The sequence below is a fragment of the Eumetopias jubatus genome, unplaced genomic scaffold (genome assembly GCF_037043125.1).
Source record: "Eumetopias jubatus isolate StellerSeaLion01/CBP00866 unplaced genomic scaffold, mEumJub1_p1.0 scaffold_2, whole genome shotgun sequence".
NCBI lineage: Eukaryota > Metazoa > Chordata > Mammalia > Carnivora > Otariidae > Eumetopias > Eumetopias jubatus.
In genome coordinates, this window is record NW_028274808.1 from 84,229,800 (window position 1) to 84,248,381 (window position 18,582).

Here is an 18,582-nt window from a genome sequence, read left to right on the forward strand (position 1 = left end):
TCCCTGTTTCTTCCTCTCGGCTACCAGCCCTGGCTTGTGGCATTTAGAGGACAGGCATCATCATATTCATCCACCAGTTATCTTGCTGGGTCCCTCTGGCCTTTTGCTTTACTCAGTGCATTCACCCAGTGGCAGTCATTAAATATTTGTTGAAAGCAATTTACTGTGAGATGATTTTCAGATTCTTTCTGTACTCTAATCTGTGTTATAAAATAGAATCATACATCTTCTGTAATGAGCTTTGTTTTAATTAGAAGATGAGAATGTCTTCAATGATATTTTAAAATTTATAGGCTGTACCTACCATTATGTTACTAAATAAAAGATGTTTCCTGTGTTAGTTATTGTATCACAATTTTTCTAGATTTAAAGTAGACCAAATCATGTTCATGAGGTAATAAAACATAATTAAGAGTTCAAACTGTGTGATAATAAAGACCTGGGGATAAACTTTGTTTTTACCATCCATACTAGTTGTTTGATCCAGGAGAAGTTACTTAACCTACCCAAGCTTCAACTTCCATATCTGTATGATGGAATAATATTTATTCCTCTAAATTTTTGTCAAGATTAAATGAAATAATCTCTACAAAGCATTTAGCATAATGCTAGTCCTGTGTTATAGACTCAGTGATTATTGGCTATTATAATGAGAGAAAGAGGTTTGGATTATTAGTATAAATTCCATAGAAACCCCCCATGAAAGTATCTCTAGGTTTAACAGAAAAAATCAAATGGTTCTTAAATATACTTTCTGCTTCCCTGTATTCTTATCCTAGACTCATAATCACCAACACTATAATATCATATTCTGAAAACATTTGCTTAGTTTGGCCCAGCTTTATTAAGGTATAATTGACAAATAAAAATTATATATATATATATAAAACATACAACATATATAATTGTTATATATTATATTTGTGAAATTATTACTTAATCTACCCATCATCTCACATGATTATTATTTTTCTTATATTTTTCTTTATCTTCGTCTTTTCATCTTGTCTTCATCTTTGTCTTCTTTTTTTTTTTTTTCTGGTGAGAACACGTAAGATCTGTCCTCTTAGCAAATTTCAGATATAGAATACAGCATTGTTAAGGGTTGTCATGGTGCTGGACATTAGATTTTCAGAACTTACACATCTTGCATAACCAAAACTTTGTACCCTTTGACTAACATCTCCCTATTTTCCCCTCCCCACATCCCTGAAACCACCATTCAACTCTCTGCTTATGTACTGTAATTTGCATACACCGGGCCTGACCTGTTTTAAGTGTATGATTCAGTGATTTTTAGTAAATTTACAGAGTTATGCAATCATCATAACATTCCAATGTTTGGGACATTTTCATCACCCCAAAAAGGCCCCTCATGATCATTTACAGTCAAGGGACCTTTTACTTTGGCAGTGTATTTGGGAATGGTTTCCATTCTTGTACTTAATATTACTCTATATTAGGCATGTGAATGGATAAGATCCAGGATGGAGTTGAAAAGTTTTTGAGATGAGAGGGAATCAGGGGACGTGATTTGGGTATTACTCCATCACACCTTTGCAGAGTGAGCATGAAAATACCAGAAGGCATACTAGGCAGAGACAGAAGTGACCAGATCCTTGGAAGTTAAAAAAGGAATCAGGACAAGTGAATTCAGGAATAAATGGAAATAGGCCATAGAAGGAAGTGAAATCACATTGGACTTTGTTTATTTAAAGGTCATATAATAGTGCCTGAAAATTTTTTAATAGGGCAAGAACAGGGATAAGGAAAGATTGTAAATAGAAAAGAGATCTTAATGGTTAAGGAATTGCAGATAAGAACTTGCAAACTGAAAAGTGGGACAGTAGAAACCACTGTAATCAGAGACAATAGGTAGATTTCCTTTGAGGGTAAGTTGAGCTGAAATGAATTTTAGGACTTCTTCCCTCTTAATTAGCATCTTCTGTCACAGTGCTAATAAATGGCAGAATCAAGTGTATTATTCAAAACGCTGATTCTAAAATCTCTATAAAACTAATATTTTTTTAAAAAGAGTTGATTCAAAGATAAACATTAATTTAAGCTTCTATCATATAACTAATTTAATTATATAAGTGCAATCCATACGAGGTAAACAAAACATACACCATTTGTCTTTTAGTTCTTTTCTCTAAGCCGTACTTCTTGCAAAAAAGAGAAAGAATACAATGGGGGAAGCAGAGAGGTATGCTTTTACCTTCTACAATTTCATGAAGCACGTTGTTAAATCCTGTGAAGCCAAAAGGGTATATTCAAGTGCACTAAGGTGTACATTTTCATTTATTATCCACATAGTTTTCTTCTCCGTTAGAACTGAGAGAATGTCTGTCCCTCCGTCTGGATTCAAGAGATCGTTTTTTTTACAAGTAGGGCTTGAGTTGGGAAAAAATAGTCCTTAGACTTTTCCTCTGGAGATTTAGTTCGGCCACAGAAGCAGAGGCATATTATTCTTTATCATTTTTTTCTCTGTTCCTCAACCCTAGTCCTCTTCTGCCTGTGCCTCCTCCCTGATCTTTTCCTTCCCTTTTCCCTCCTTGCCTCTTCTTCATTTCTAATCTATATTCTTCCATGACTCTACTTACCAAAATAATGGCTTAGTTGGGCAAATGGGTTAAAGGGTGGAGGTTGCAGTGGTGTGGGGAGAAGTGGCAGAGCAAGTCCCAGAATCTGGGTGTGAGCAGGAAACTAAGGAGGAATTGCTTTATTTCTCTCTCCTCGCCTGCCCCCTGCCTCCTTCAACCCTAAGCTAAGTCAAGGATTTCAATGTCTTAGAGTAAAGGATAGAGATGGGAAGACCAGTTTGTAGGGTAGAAGATGATGGTGGCTTGCACCAGGGTTGGTGCAGTGAGTACGGAAATAAATGGTTGAAATCTGCTTGTGTTTTGAAGGAAAAGGCAGAATTTTCTGGAGGAAAAAATGGACAAAGGTAAAAGAGGAAGAGAAGAAACATACACCACATCAAACAGACCTGCCATGAACTGAGATGGGAAAGTGTACAGAAGGAGCTGGTTGTGAGGAGCAGAGAGGGAGCTCAGTTTGGGACATGATAAATTGGAGCTGTGAAGAGGAGAGCTTTTGTTTTTAATTAGAGTTCAGGGAAAAGGTATAGGCTAGAGATGTGAATTTGGGAATCATCACAACTGAAGTATTTAAACCAGAAGATTAAATGAAATTACTTAGGAAGGGCATGGAGACTAAAAAAAGGAAGTGCCCCAAGGAGTGGGTTTTGGAACGTGCCAACACTAGAGGATGGGGAGATAAGGAGGACCAGCAGAAAGCAACTGAGGTGACCACACAGGAACATACAGTCATTGTTTTAGTTGTATTTTGGTTAGCAATTAGAGTTTATGAATACGAATGTGATTTCACTATGTGCTTTATTTTTCTTTACAACTTGAGAATATGACACCTCTGGTAACAACATGCACATGCCCCTGTGAGTTATGGGTGTGTGTGTGTGTGTTGTGCCTGTTTTCTAATTAAACTGATACATAATTAAATAGATGTTGTATATATATGTGTGTATATATATATATATACACGCTAAAAATATATATATACATACAGATATATATTTTATATATATATATATATTTATATATTTTTTAATTCCGTTTCATCAGTAGAAAAATGTTATGAAGTTAATTTCAATTTTCATTGTTCATGATTTGCTATATTATTGACATCCTATAAAATATTTTTTGTCCAAGCAAATACTTTGTCTTTCTTCTGGTTTTGTCTGATTGATAGTTAATTCATGTGTTTGGATTCAGTTTAAATTTCAGACCACTATAAAATAGAGTTTAGCTATATTCTTTTTATCTCAATAATTAAATTATACTCATAACTTTCCATTTAAAAAGCTATAACTGTTAAAATATATGACATGTTTAAAGAGTAAGGCACTGAATAGGTAAAGGAAATTTATGTACACTTAAAATTATTTTGTGGGTGGCGATATTTTTTTTTCCACACCATACTATTTCATCCTGGACATCAACATTGGCTTTTATTGTGGAAAATGAATCTTTCTGCTTCACAAGGTATGATGCTCATGGTTAAATGACCTAATGGGGAGAACCAATGCCTGATATGTAACTTTGCTCCAATGGAGACTGACTTAGGAGCAGGGGGTGGGAGTTATAGGAGCGTCCCATGATGGAGATTGGGGAAGGAGAAGAAGAGGAAAGGGAGTATGCTGGGAGGGAAAAGATGAAAAGATGATGAAAATAGGGAGGAGAGGCAGCGCTGATAATGAGAAGGGATGCAGAACAACCTGTGCTAGATATAAAGATGGAGTACAAGGGTAGCCTTGTAAAGGGTATCATGGAAATAAGAATAACTTAGGAACAAGGAACTTGGAAGTTAGAATGAGAAAAAGGACCTTTATCGGCGTCATTGCTAGCAAGATCAAGGGCTTAGAGGGGATTCACAGCCAAAACAAGGGCAGCAGGTGTCTCTAAAAGTGCTCAGCTGTGCCTGTGCATCAGCTGGATTTCGTGAGGTGGCTGTTACAGATGCTACAACGCACTGATGCCAGGGAATCTGTATTTTTTAAACAAACACCCAGGCCCTCTCCTCACCCCCAAGTGAATCGTATGCCTGCTAAAATTTGAGGACCACTGAAACAATAGGGAAAGTAATAGGGAAAGAACATGTAAGAAATAAATCTTGAAAATGTACGTAGGAGACTCAAATGGAGAGGAGAGTCTAAAGGAATTTGCAGAATTAGAAATATGTAGAAAAAAAATAATGAAAGTGGGATGCCTGGGTGGCTCAGTCTTTAGAGCGTCTGACTCTTGGCTTCTGCTCAGGTCATGATCTCGGGGTCCTGGGATGGGGGGATCAAGCCCCACGTGGGGCTCTGGGGTTCCATGCTCAGTGCAGTTTGCTTGGAATTCTTTCCTCCTCCCTCTCCCCCCCCACCCCTACCCCCTGCTCTTGTGCCTTGAAGCACTCTCTCTCAAATAAATTAATAAAATCTTTAAAAATAATAATAATAATGAAAGTAGGTAACGTTCAGGAATAAAGTAACAATGAAATGCCAGGGAAGTATGAGATGAGTAAAGAAGGAAGGCAATGGTGACAGGAGCCAAAAGAATGCATGGGATTGAATTATGAGAGGGCAGGCATGACACCCTCAAAGAGGACAGTTAGGGGAAGAGAAAGATGGAAGACCACACATGGCCTCCATAACTCTGCTTTCCAAGAGCTAAGCCATGGAAGGCCTGTCAGTACCCAGAAGTTGACAGAAGAAAGCAAATTATGACAGAAGAGCAGATCAGTGGAAAGGGACCACCAAGCAGCTACTGCATGTTGCTTTCTATGTTGGGTCTGTAGTTAAGTCTCTCTCTGCTGTCAGAGGTGCTGAGTATCAAACATCATCCCCACCCCCATGACCCACCAATATCTTTAGATAATCACTTTCTTTGCAAAAATAACACGGAGTTGTTTCATTTCCTAATCCACTGTGGTGGATTGAACTTTGTATTGGGTCTGAGTACAGATGAGTAAGGGAGACCTCACAGGTGGTGATTTTTGTTAGAGGCCTTAGCACACTTCGCATGAGATCAGATGAACCAGAAAAAGTTACAGATAACTGGCAGGGACGAATGTTTTCTTTCTCCTCTTCACCATTGTTCTTTGTTCATTTGCTTTAATTTGCACTGAAATATATGTAATAAGTAGTTAAGGTATGTTTTATTTTTAGGCTCCCATTTCTGAAATGTAACAGTCTGTAAGTACAGAATTAAGAGCAAATTCTCCTAAGTGTCACACACCAGCGACATATTTCTTAGCCTTCGCAAACCTGTATCCCTCATCAGCTTCTTTCCCTAGCTTCTGAATAGTCCAAGCAACCAAGGGTTTTTCTTTTGATCATTGTGATAAATAAATACATAAATAAAATTATAGGAATATCCATTATATCTTTACAAGAAAGAGTGTTGTCTTCCTAAAGAAACCGGTACTTTCCCCTAAAAGTCATTAGTGTAAATGGAAGGGGAGGAGGAGTGCTCCCTAGATGTTAGTTTTTCTCATTGGATTCTAATATTTCTAAATAAAAAATGGAATTATGGGAATTTTAGTAATTTAACTGGTAAGTGTAGAGAAAATAATAAATACTCAACACAGAGTACAAGATACATGAAAAATGCTTTGACAGTTGGATGCAAAGAGATGTAGGCAAGTACTGCACCAACCAAGTGAACTGCCCTCTTCTTTCACTTTGGCTGGTATTTTGCTGGTTTATTCTTTTCCCTGCTGAAATGCTTCCCTTGTCTTTCCTAATCCAAAGATTCCTTCATTCCATGGAATCCTTACCCCCATAATATGCTTGACCAGTTCTTAGATGATGATTATAAAAGTCAGTAATTCTTCAATTAGTAATCAATTTTACATTTTTTTCCAAGTGAAATGAGAAAGCACTAGGAACAAAATGGGTAATGATAAAATAGCATAATGAAATTTTTATGCTATAAATATTCTTGTTCTATCCAATAAAATTCTCCTTATGCCCACTTGGCATTAATATGTTTTCTCCCCATTTCTCAGCTGTTAAAATTTACTCACTCTGCCCTACCTATCATGGGGGAAAATATAGGTAGTATTTATTGAATGCTTGCTCTGTGTTAGTCACTGTTGTAGGCATTTCACAAGGATTATGACCAATCTTAGCCACCTTTTAGAATTCTTGTATATTTATGCCTAATTTCCTGTGGAGGAAACTGAAGCCTGCCTAAGGTCACCCAGCTAGTATGTGGCAGAGCCAGGATTAACATTCAAATTAGCCTGAATATAAAAGCTCATACTTTTCTTTTCACTCTGTACTAATGTGACTTCAAGTTTATTAATAACTAACAATAATTTTATTTTGAATACTAATACCTGACATATGTAATTATAAAGAATCTTCCTTGTGGTTGAGCAAAATTCGATGTATTTCACTTTTAAAATCTTTAAAAAAATATCTTGGTCTTAAAAAATATCTTGGTCATTTTACTTAAAAAACTCTTAGGACATCATATAAACCTCTTAGAATAGTTCTTATCTGTTCAAAAGGAAGTCATGCTATTTGGAGTTCTGTTTCTCATTTGCCATCTGGTACTAAGGGCTGCAAATTCTTTCTGCTTTTTTGTGTAACTTGCCTTTATCTTTGTTGTTCCAGTACTGGATACCAGTTTATTTACTATTCACCTGAAAACACAGCCAAAGCAAAAGAAGTTCTCAGCAACATCAATCAACTACAACCTCTGATAGCAACCCATGCAGACCTACTGCTTAATTCTGCAAGCCAGCATTCTCCAGACAGCTTGAAGAATTCTTTAAAGATGCTTTCAGAAAAAGTAAGATCCAAATCACTACTACAGTGGGGAAAATGAAATACCCAAATCCCCATTGGTGTTGCTTTCTGCATACATTGCCTTTCATAGCATCTGGAAATGTAAAATAGATTAGGTTAAAAAGTAAGCTTCAAAGTATTGCCACAGGATCAAAATGAATAGGCCTCATTCTCTTTTCAAATCTTACTGATTAATTTTTTTTAAAGATTTTATTTATTTATTTGAGAGAGAGAGAGAGAAGAATGAGAGATAGAAAGCACGAGAGGGAAGAGGGTCAGAGGGAGAAGCAGACTCCCTGCTGAGCAGAAAGCCCGGTGTGGGACTCGATCCCGGGACTCCAGGATCATGACCTGAGCCAAAGGCAGTCGCTTAACCAACTGAGCCACCCAGGTGCTCTGATTAATTTTTTTTTAAGTAGGAAATGACACCTGTTATTGGCTAAGGTATATTTTCTCTTTTTCTTGACATTTTTCATTCTCTTTGGTTCATGGTCTTATTAATAATGAGTTAAATTAGATTTTGAAAATTACTTTGTTTTCCTCTGGTGATCAACTAATTTTTATGCATATGAAGCTATACATTTGAATTAGGAATGTCACTTCATTTGAAAGCACAACTTTGATGTGGATTCTTATCAGTAGCATGGGGTAATTCCTCTGCCTCAGTTTGCTTTCTGCAACCTTATCTACTGGGAGAAAGTTTTAAAAGAATTAAAAAATATTAGCTATTGTTTGAAATGTAGTGGGACCTAAGCCTTAATTTTTTCAAAGGTGCCTTGCATCTGTGTATGCAAAGAGGAAATGTAGTCTGGCATGGGGTAAACACTCAGCATCAACTTTCATAGCTAATTAAGGCAACTGAAAGATTCAGAGAGAGCCAAGATAGAAAAGGTAAGTTGCAGCTTGAGTTTAACTATAAAACCAGGTGTCCTGGAGTCCAATTCCAATACACTTATCCTTAACCTTTGCATTCTGAGGACATCTTGCAGTTTATTATGAGATAGTTCCAATAAATATGACCTTGAAGAAACTGAGCAAAAAAAAAATTCTCATTATATCATTTTAGAATAAAATAATGTAGTTTGTCATGTCCCTAAGGAACAGATTCATAAAAACTTGGGTATTATATATTTATATATGTTTGATTCATATATGTTAATTTATAATATTAAAACCTGGCACTTATTGAACATTTTAATGTATACATTATCATATATTTTTCTTACCAAAAAAAAACTAATACCTATTTTCATTAAAAATTAGCTAATATTGGGGCACCTGGGTGGCTCAGATGCTTAAGCATCTGCCTTTGGCTCAGGTCATGATCTGGGGTCCTGGGATCGAACCCCGAATCAGGGCTTCTGGCTCAGCAGAGAGCCTGCTTCTCCCTCTCTCTCTGCCTCTCTCTCTGCTCATGCTGTCTCTCTATCTGAATCTCTATGTCTTAAATTAATGAGTAAAATCTTAAAAAAAAATTAGCTAATGTCTATTCAGAAAGGTCAACTGAATTGCCTCATAAATTAAAACGTGAAAAGTGACAACCTAAGACTTCCAGTTCAGAATGCAACAGTCTTTCCATGACTTAACAGGTACTTCCATCATGAAATGGAAAGAAAAAAAATGACCCACACTTCACAGATACCCTTCTGTTCCAAGTATTGTGCTTTATGACTTACATGATTTCATTTAGTCTTCAAATTTAATTTTTAAATTGTGGGTACTATTATCTCCATCTCACAAAGGAAAATGACTGAAGCTCAGAGAAGTTAAAAAAAAGATGTGTGAAATCACACAGCTAGAGTCAAACCTAAGGTTCAAACAAAACTGGGGTTCAGACCCAGGTCTGGTTGACTCTGGGTTGGAAAATCTTTCTGGTATCCTCTTTTTAATATATGTGTTTTGACATTAACTTTTAAAAAAATTTTTAATATCTTTTTGTTAGACGTACTCCTCAGTAATGCTTCAGTATCCTGATAGTCAATAAATATGTCTAATAGTCAATAAATATGTTATGGCTAGAAAAAAGGGGGGAAAAGAGGAGAGTGTTGCATATAGTAAAATAATATAATTTCATTTTGGTTGATTTCTTTTTTGGATTTGTAGATGATGTGAGTTTTTTCTGGGTTCACCTAAACAGAAAATCTTAGCAAACAGCACATCACTGCAGTGATTTCAGAGCAGTGTTTATATTCTTCCTGTGCATTGGGCAGGGATTTTGATGTCCTTTCATACATCATTTACAACTTGCTGCAGTGATTGGGGTGGAGGATTGGACAGGGTGTGAATTTTCCCCTATAATTCAGTATTGCTCCAACTTTTTTCCCCATGTTTTTCTACTAAGTAGACAAACTTCATCTACTAATAAATCTGTCAGTCCTTGAAATCAGGGAGATCTTTTTGAAGTTAAGTTTGCAAGCCATGCATTATTTTAAGAATTCTGTCTGGAATTTCAAAGAATTATCTAAGTTAACAGAGTTTTGCATAATCTATGAAGACGGCTAATAGTTTAGGGTTTAAATAATGTATGGTCCATGAACGTAGCATAAAAGATAAATATTCTTAGTGGCATCTTAAATTTTATTATAATTTAGTATTAGAAAGATATAGCTTAAAATTTTTTGGATTTTTGTTGTTTTAAGATTTTATTTCTAAGTAATCTCTATATCCAATGTGGGGCTCAGACTTAACAACTACAAGATCAAGAGTTGCATGCTGTAGTGACTGAGCCAGCCAGGCTCCCCTAAGACATTTTGTCTTTAAGATCGGGGTCTTTCAGGGCACTTGGGTGGCTCAGTTGGTTAAGCGACTGCCTTCAGCTCAGGTCATGATCCTGGAGTCCCGGGATTGAGTCCCGCATTGGGCTCCCTCCTCAGCAGGGAGTCTGCTTCTCCCTCTGACCCTCCCCCGTCTCATGTGCTCTCTCTCTCTCATTCAAATAAATAAATAGATCTTTAAAGAAAAAAAGATCGGGGTTTTTCACACTGTGGGTTAGAGCATAAAAAACCTTTTTTTGTTGATAGCCCACTTGTTTCTTTTATTGAATCTGAACTGGTTTGTTTAGAAAATAAATACTTTGCTTATTTTCTTTGGAGCTCATTCATATAGCATATTCAATACATAATGGGGATTATCTGTGTTCATACTTATCAAGGAAACTCCATACTCAAGTATGGGAGAGTTCTCTGCACTAGGCTGGGGAGGGCTGAGGGCAGCCCATTGGTAGTGTAGAGGAGGCATTCAGTTATTTTGTAATGAGATGGCATCTTTCCTCTTAGGTAACATGTTGCATATGGAGATGATAGCAATGGACACATTATCAGATCCATATATACTCAGAGTCTGGGGGTGGAAAGCAAAGGACAACAGAGACAACTGCATATTCAGAGAATCTCAGAGCAGCAACATTTGTAGATCTGAAGTCAATTCATGCCATTTCTACTGTTATTGATAACCAAGCCATAAGACTAAGGCTCCCCAGCAAAATTCCATCCCTCTAAACATCTACTGGTGGAAACAAACAAACAAACACAATTTATGAAAAGTAAAAATATTTACTGAGTTCATACTAATTATCAGGTGCAGTTTCTGACACTAGGTGCATAAAATGGAATAAGACACAGATCTTTCCTTGTCTTCCCAAGAGATTCAAGGTTCTTGATGGTAATGCTTATTTATGATGCTAATGATGATGACAATAATAGCTAGCATTTATTGCAGGTTTAATAACTATGAGTGAGGTGTTATTATAACTTTCCACAAGTCCATGAATTTTCAACATTTAATCTTTTTAATCCTATGAAGTAAGTACTGTTAATAGCCTTATTTTATGCAGTAGGGGAAACTGAGGTACAAAAATATATATAATGTACCCCAAATCACACACCTTGTGAGTCTAGCTCCAAAATGCTGTGAGCTTAGCCACTATGCAAAATGGTCAAATGTTCCCTGAGTTCCATGTTGGACACTTGCATATGGAATGAAGGAAACAAGTAGGGATGTGGGGGTGAGAGTGGGGAGAACAAAACTAAAATTCCATAAGAATAAATTTTTTTAAATAATTTTTTCATGTCCTAATGTGCACAAACTTAAGTTGTTCTAATTTTTTAATTATTAGTATACCTTCTGATGAATGACTGTGTTTGTTGCATATTAATTCATGAAAATAATAAAGAAATTATTTAATCTTCTAGGGTCATAACAAAAGACAGACTGAGTTTATATTAATAGCTTGAAGAGAGAAGACAAAGGATAGGCCAAATTTTTAACGTAAGATCTGAAAGGTTAATAATAGGGTGGGATAAAAATATATTTTCCTTTCCACTAGGCTGAAAGTATGCAATACTATGAAAAAGAAAAGGGAGAAAAAAGTAATGTGATGGAATTCAAACTAAAAAATAAGGACCTAAGTATAGACCAGCGTATGGTATTTATCTCTTATAGCTTAGATATCACATTCTCTATTTCACAGAGATTGATAAATCTTGTTTAGAAAATCATTATTATTGCTCATCAAAAAGCAATATCAAGGGGCGCCTGGGTGGCTCAGTCGTTAAGTGTCTGCCTTCGGCTCAGGTCATGATCCCAGGGTCCTGGGATTGAGCCCCACATCGGGCTCTCTGCTCGGCGGGAAGCCTGCTTCTCCCTCTCCTGCTCCCACTGCTTGTATTCCCTCTCTCGCTGTGTCTCTCTCTGTCAAATAAATAAATAAAATCTTAAAAAAAAAAAAAGCAATATCAAGCACTTAATTGTGTGTGGTATTGCACTAGATGCTATATGACAAATACTATATAGAAATGGCCCTTATCTTTTACAACCTAAAATTTAAAAGCATGGGGTGTGTCACATTATGACAATTGTTAAATGGTAACAATAACATAAGGATTTTGTTACAAATATTAGAGGCTGTGCTCACAATATATTTGACAAAAGCTCACAACTTCTAATTCCTAGTATCCTTTAACCTTAACATAATATACTGAAACATCCTATTGTATTCAAAAAAAGAAAACAAAACATTTTATTCTAACATTTAGCTCATGGTTTTCTTAAGAAATGTGCTGCGTTTTTTTTTTTTAACAGCAATGCCAGGAAGCCAGTATACTAAGAAGTTGAAGATACACATAATATATTGATTATGTTGATCACTTGGCTACTGCGAAGGAATTCTTACTTTTATTTACTTCAACTACCCTATCTCAGTTCCAAACTAAACAGAAGAACTTAATGAGTAGAGGTTCTTTTGTTTATTTATAGTTGGTGAAAGTATATATAAATGTATATAAATATGTAAATGAAGATGAAATTTTGTGATAGTATTTCTACTTCTTTTTGTACTCCTCTTTAAATGGTAAGCATTTAATTGGTGAAATAAGCATATATCAAGCAAAAATGAAGCAGAAAAATATGACCCATAACCAGAAGGATCAAACAACAGAAACAGACCCAGAAACAACAGAGATAATGAAATTAGCTGATAAGGACCGTATTACAACAGCAATTATAAATATGCTCCATATATTTAAGGAAGCAGAGAAACACATACACAGGATGAGGGGAAAATGGAAAGCTAAAAAGAATAACATAGAAATGAGAGAATTATGAACTGTAATTTCTGAAATAAAAATATGTACTAGGTGGACTTAGCAGATTGGTCACTTGAGAAGAATAAATAGTGAACTTGCAAACATAGTATTAGAACCCATTTAAATGAAGTGCAGAGAGAAAAAGACATAAAAACAGAGACAGAGAGAGAAAAAAGAACAAGAATGACTTATAGAACAATACCAAGAAGTCTAATATGCATGTAATTGGAGTCCTGGAAGAAGCAGAGAGGAAAACAAACAAATACTTGCTGAAATGATGATGAAAATTTTTCAAAATTCAATGAAACAGTGAAACTATAGATCCAGGAAGTTCAATGTACTCCAAGCAGAATAAACATTACAAAAAATGAAGGTACACCACCATCGAACTGCTGAGAAACAAAGATAAAGTGAAAATTGAGAAAAAGAAAAAGAGATATATAACAGAATTATTCATAGGCTTCTTACTAGACAGTATGCAAGCCAGAAGACAATAGAGTAATATCTTCAAAGTACTGACACACACACACACAAATTATAATTCCATATCAAGGGAAGATATCTTTCAAAAATAAAGATGAAATAAAAACCATTTTAGACAAATAAAAATGGAAAGATTTCACAGAAAACTTGCACTACTACAAATTTTAAAGTAGTCTTCAGGCAGAAGGAAGTGATAACATGTAAAAAATAGATCTACACAAAAGAATAAGGAGTGCCAGAAATGGTAAGTATGTGGACAGATATAAAAAAATTCAAACTTTAATGTACTTAAATATATTTACTCTTTAAAATAAAAGTAATACCCAGGGGTGCCTGGGTGGCTCAGTCAGTTATGCGTCCAACTCTTGATTTCAGCTCAGGTCATGATCTCAGGGTCCTGAGATTGAGCCCCATGAAGGCTCCAAGCTTAGCATGGAATCTGCTCAAGATTCTTTCTCTCCCTCGCCCTCTGCCCCTCCCCACCACTCATGCTCTTGCTCATTCTCTCTCTCTCTCAAAAAAAAAAAACTTAGAAAAAATAAATAAAATAAAAGTAATACCCAGTGTATTATGTGGCTTGTAACTTATTAGTGTAAGTATAGACATCAATGGAATGGAATAGAGAATCTAGAAATACATCCACACATATATGTTCAAATAAATTTAGACAAAAGTGCAAAGAAAATTCACTGGGAAAATGATGTATTTTTAACATAAAACTCAGGAACAATTGGATAGCCATATGCAAAAAAACAAATGACCTCTCTTTATCATTACCTCACACATCTATAAAAATTAATTCAAAAGATAATAGATGTTAATATACAAGCTAAAAGAAAGAGGCAAAGAAACAAATGTCAAGAAGACAACACAGGAGAAAATTTTTGTCATCTTGGGTTAGGGAAATATTTCTTTGAACACAAAAAGTAGGAACCAAAAGAAGAAAACAAATGATATATAAGACATCATCAAAATCAAAAACTTCCATTAAAGTTTTCAGGAGACACTATTCAGAAGACACTATTAAAAATGAAAAGGCAAGGGGAGATGAGCAAGATGGCGGAGGAGTAGGAGACCTAAATTTCATCTGGTCCCAGGAATTCAGCTAGATAGGTATCAAACAATTTTGAACACCTACAAACTCAATAGGAAATCGAAGAAAAGAATAGCAGCAACTTTCTGAACAGAAAAGTGACCAATTTCTGGAAGGTCTCTTCTGATTCATTTAGTGTATATTTTTCTGGGGTCGTTGTTACCCTGTTAGCATTTTGTTCTCTCATTCATCTATTCTCCTCTGGACAAAATGACAAGACAGAAAAACTCACCTCAAAAAAAAGAACCAAGAGGCAGTACCGACTGCCAGGGACCTAATCAATATGGACATTAGTAAGATGTCGGAACTAGAGTTCAGAATGACGATTATAAGATACTAGCTGGGCTTCAAAAAAGCCTGGAAGATACTAGAGAAACCCTTTCTGGAGAAATAAAAGAACTAAAATCTAACCAAGTTGAAATCAAAAAGACTATTAATGATGTGCAATCAAAAATGGAGGCTCTTACTGCTAGGATAAATGAGGCATAAGAGAGAATCAGTGATATAGAAGACCAAATGATGGAGAATAAAGAAGCTGAGAAAAAGAGAGAAAAACAACTACTGGATCACGAGTACAGAATTCGAGACATAAGTGATACTATAGGATGAAACAATACTAGAATAATTGGGATCCCAGAAGAAAAAGAAAGAGAGAGAGGGGTAGAAGGTATATTGGAGCAAATTGTAGCAGAGAAATTCCCTAATTTGGGGAAGGCAATAGGCATCAAAATCCAGGAGGCACAGAGAACCCCCCTCAATATCAATAAAAATAGGTCAACACCCCAACATCTAATAGTAAAACTTACAAATCTCAGAGACAAAGAGAAAATCCTGAAAACAGCTCGGGACAAGAGGTCTGTAACCTACAATGGTAGAAACCTTAGACTGGCAACAGACCTATCCACAGAGACCTGGTAGGCCAGAAAGGACTGGCATGATATGTTCAGAGCACTAAATGAGAAAAATATGCAGCCAAGAATACTATATCCACCTAGGCTGTCATTGAAAATAGAAGGAGAGATAAAAAGCTTCCAGGACAAACAAAAACTAAAAGAATTTGCAAACACAAAACCAGCCCTACAAGAAATATTGAAAGGGGTCCTCTAAGCAAAGAGGGAGCCTAAAAGTAACATAGACCAGAAAGGAACACAGACAGTATACAGTAACATTCACCTTATGGGCAATACAATAGCACTAAATTCATATCTTTCAATAGTTACCCTGAATGTAAATGGGCTAAATGTCCCAATCAAAAGACACAGGCTATCAGATTGGATAAAAAAACAAGACCCAGCCATATGCTGTCTGCAAGAGACTCATTTTAGACCCAAAGATACCTCCAGATTGAAAGTGAGGAGGTGGAAAACCATTTACCCTGCTAATGGACACCAAAAGAAAGCTGGGGTGCCAATCGTTAGACAAGTTAGATTTTAAACCAAAGACTATAATAAAGATGAGGAAGGGCACTGTATCATACTCAAAGGGTCTATCCAAAAAGAAGATCTAACAATTGTAAATATCTATGCCCCTAACATGGGAGCAGCAAATTACATAAGCCAATTAGTAACAAAATCAAAGAAACATGTTGACAACAATACAATAATAGTAGGGGACTTTAACAACCCCTCACTGAAATGGATAGATCATCTAAGCAAAAGATCAACAAGGAAATAAAGACTTTAAATGACACACTGGACCAAATGGACTTCACAGATCTATTCAGAACATTCCATCCCCAAACAACAGAATACATATTCTTCTCCAGTGCCCATGGAACATTCTCCAGAATAGATCACATCCTAGGTCACAGATCAGGTCTCAACTGGTACCAAAAGATTGGGATAATTCCCTGCATAGTTTCGGACCACAATGCTTTGAAACTAGAACTCAATCACAAGAGGAAACTCAGAAAGAACTCAAATACATGGAGGCAAAAAAGCATCCTACTAAAGAATGAATGAGTCAACCAGGAAGTTAAAGAAGAATTTAAAAAATTCATGGAAACCAATGAAAATGAAAACACAAGTGTTGAAAATCTTTAGGATGCAGCAAGGGCAGTCCTATGAGGAAAGCATATAGTAATACAAGCGTTTCTCAAGAAACAAGAAAGGTCTCAAATACACAACCTAACCCCTACATCTAAAGGAGCTGGAGAAAGAACAGCAAATAAAGCCTAAACCCAGCAGGAGAAGAAAATAGTAAAGATCAGAGCAGAAATCAATGAAATAGAAACCAAAAGAACAGTAGAACAGATCAACGAAACTAGGAGCTGGTTCTTTGAAAGAATTAACAAGATTGATAAAGCCCTGGCCAGACTTATCAAAAAGAAAAGAGAAATGACCCAAATCAACAAAATCATGAATGAAAGAGGAGAGATCACAACCAACACCAAAGAAATACAAACAATTCTAAGAACATATTATGAGCAACTCTATGCCAGCAAGTTAGATAACCTGGAAGAAATGGGTGCATTCCTAGAGATGTATCAACTACCAAAACTGAACCAGGAAGAAATAGAAAACCTGAACAGACCTATAACCACTAAGGAAATTGAAGCAGTCATCAAAAATCTCCCAAAAAACCAGAGCCCAGGGCCAAATGGCTTCCCAGGGGAATTCTACCAAACATTTCAAGAAGAATTAATACCTATTCTTCTGAAACTGTTCCAAAAAATAGAAATGGAAGGAAAACTTCCAAACTCATTTTATGAGGCCACCATTACCTTGATCCCCAAACCAGACAAAGACCCCATCAAAAAGGAGAATTACAGACCAATATCCCTGATGAGCATGGATGCAAAAATAGGATCCAACAGTACATTAAAAGGATTATTCACCACAACCAAATGGGATTCATCCCTTGGCTGCAAGGTTGGTTCAACATCCGCAAATCAATCAGTGTGATACAATACATTAACAAAAGAAAGAACAAGAACCATAGAATCCTCTCAAGAGATGCAGAAAAAGCATTTGACAAAGTACAGCATCCTTTCTTGATCAAAACTCTTCAGAGTATAAGGATAGAGGGTACATACCTCAATATCATAAAAGTCATCTATGAAAAATGTACAGCAAATATCATTCTCAATGGGGAAAAACTGAGAGCTTTCCCCCTAAGGTTAGGAACACAGCAGGGATGTCTGCTATCACCACTGCTATTCAACATAGTATTAGAAGTCCTAGCCACAGCAAAAGAGAAATAAAAGGCATCTGAATCAGCAAAGAAGAAGTCAAACTCTCACTCTTTGCAGATGATATGATACTGTATGTGGAAAACCCAAAAGACTCCACCCCAAACCTGCTAGAACTCATACAGGAATTCAGTAAAGTGGCAGGATATAAAATCAGTGGCATTCCTATACACCAACAACAAGACAGAAGAAAGAGAAATTAAGGAGTCAATCCCATTTACAGTTGCACCCAAAACCGTAAGATACCTAGGAATAAATCTAACCAAAGAGGCGAAGAATCTGTACTCAGAAAACTATAGAATACTCATGAAAGAAATTGAGGAAGACACAAAGAAATGGAAAAACGTTCCATGTTCATGGATGGGAAGAACAAATATTGTGAAGATGTCAATGCTACCTAGAGCAATCTACACATTCAATGCAATCCCTCTCAAAATACCATCCACTTTTTTCAAAGAAATGGAAAAATAATCCTAAGATTTGTATGGAACCAGAAAAGACCCCGAATAGCCAGAGGGATGTTGAAATAGAAAAGCAAAGCTGGTGGCATCACAATTCTGGACCTCAAGCTCTATTACAAAGCTGTCATCATAAAGACAATATGGTATTGGCACAAAAACAGACACATAGATCAATTGAACAGAATAGTGAGCCCAGAAATGGACCCTCAACTCTGTGGTCAACTAATCTTCGACACAGAAGGAAAGAATGTCCAATGGATAAAAGACAGTCTCTTCAACAAATGATGTTGGGAAAATTGGACAGCCACATGCAGAAGAATGAAACTGGACCATTTCCTTACACCACACACAAAAATTGACTCAAAATGGTCGAAAAACCTAAATGTGAGACAGGAATCCATCCAAAGCCTAGA

At 36.1% G+C, this 18,582-nt stretch overlaps 1 protein-coding gene across 8 annotated transcripts in view; it reads left to right on the forward strand.

The window, feature by feature from the left end:
* Nucleotides 1-18,582, forward strand: part of INPP4B (inositol polyphosphate-4-phosphatase type II B) — an 842,030-nt gene that overhangs the window by 662,045 nt on the left and 161,403 nt on the right. For all 8 annotated transcript variants that reach the window (XR_003608999.2, XM_028102335.2, XM_028102336.2 and 5 more), the window contains one exon: nucleotides 7,187-7,364. Coding sequence is in view for 7 of the 8 variants with exons in the window: in XM_028102335.2 (XP_027958136.1) it covers nucleotides 7,187-7,364 (178 nt within the window). In the remaining variant the exon portion in view is untranslated. The remainder of the gene's footprint in view (nucleotides 1-7,186; nucleotides 7,365-18,582) is intronic.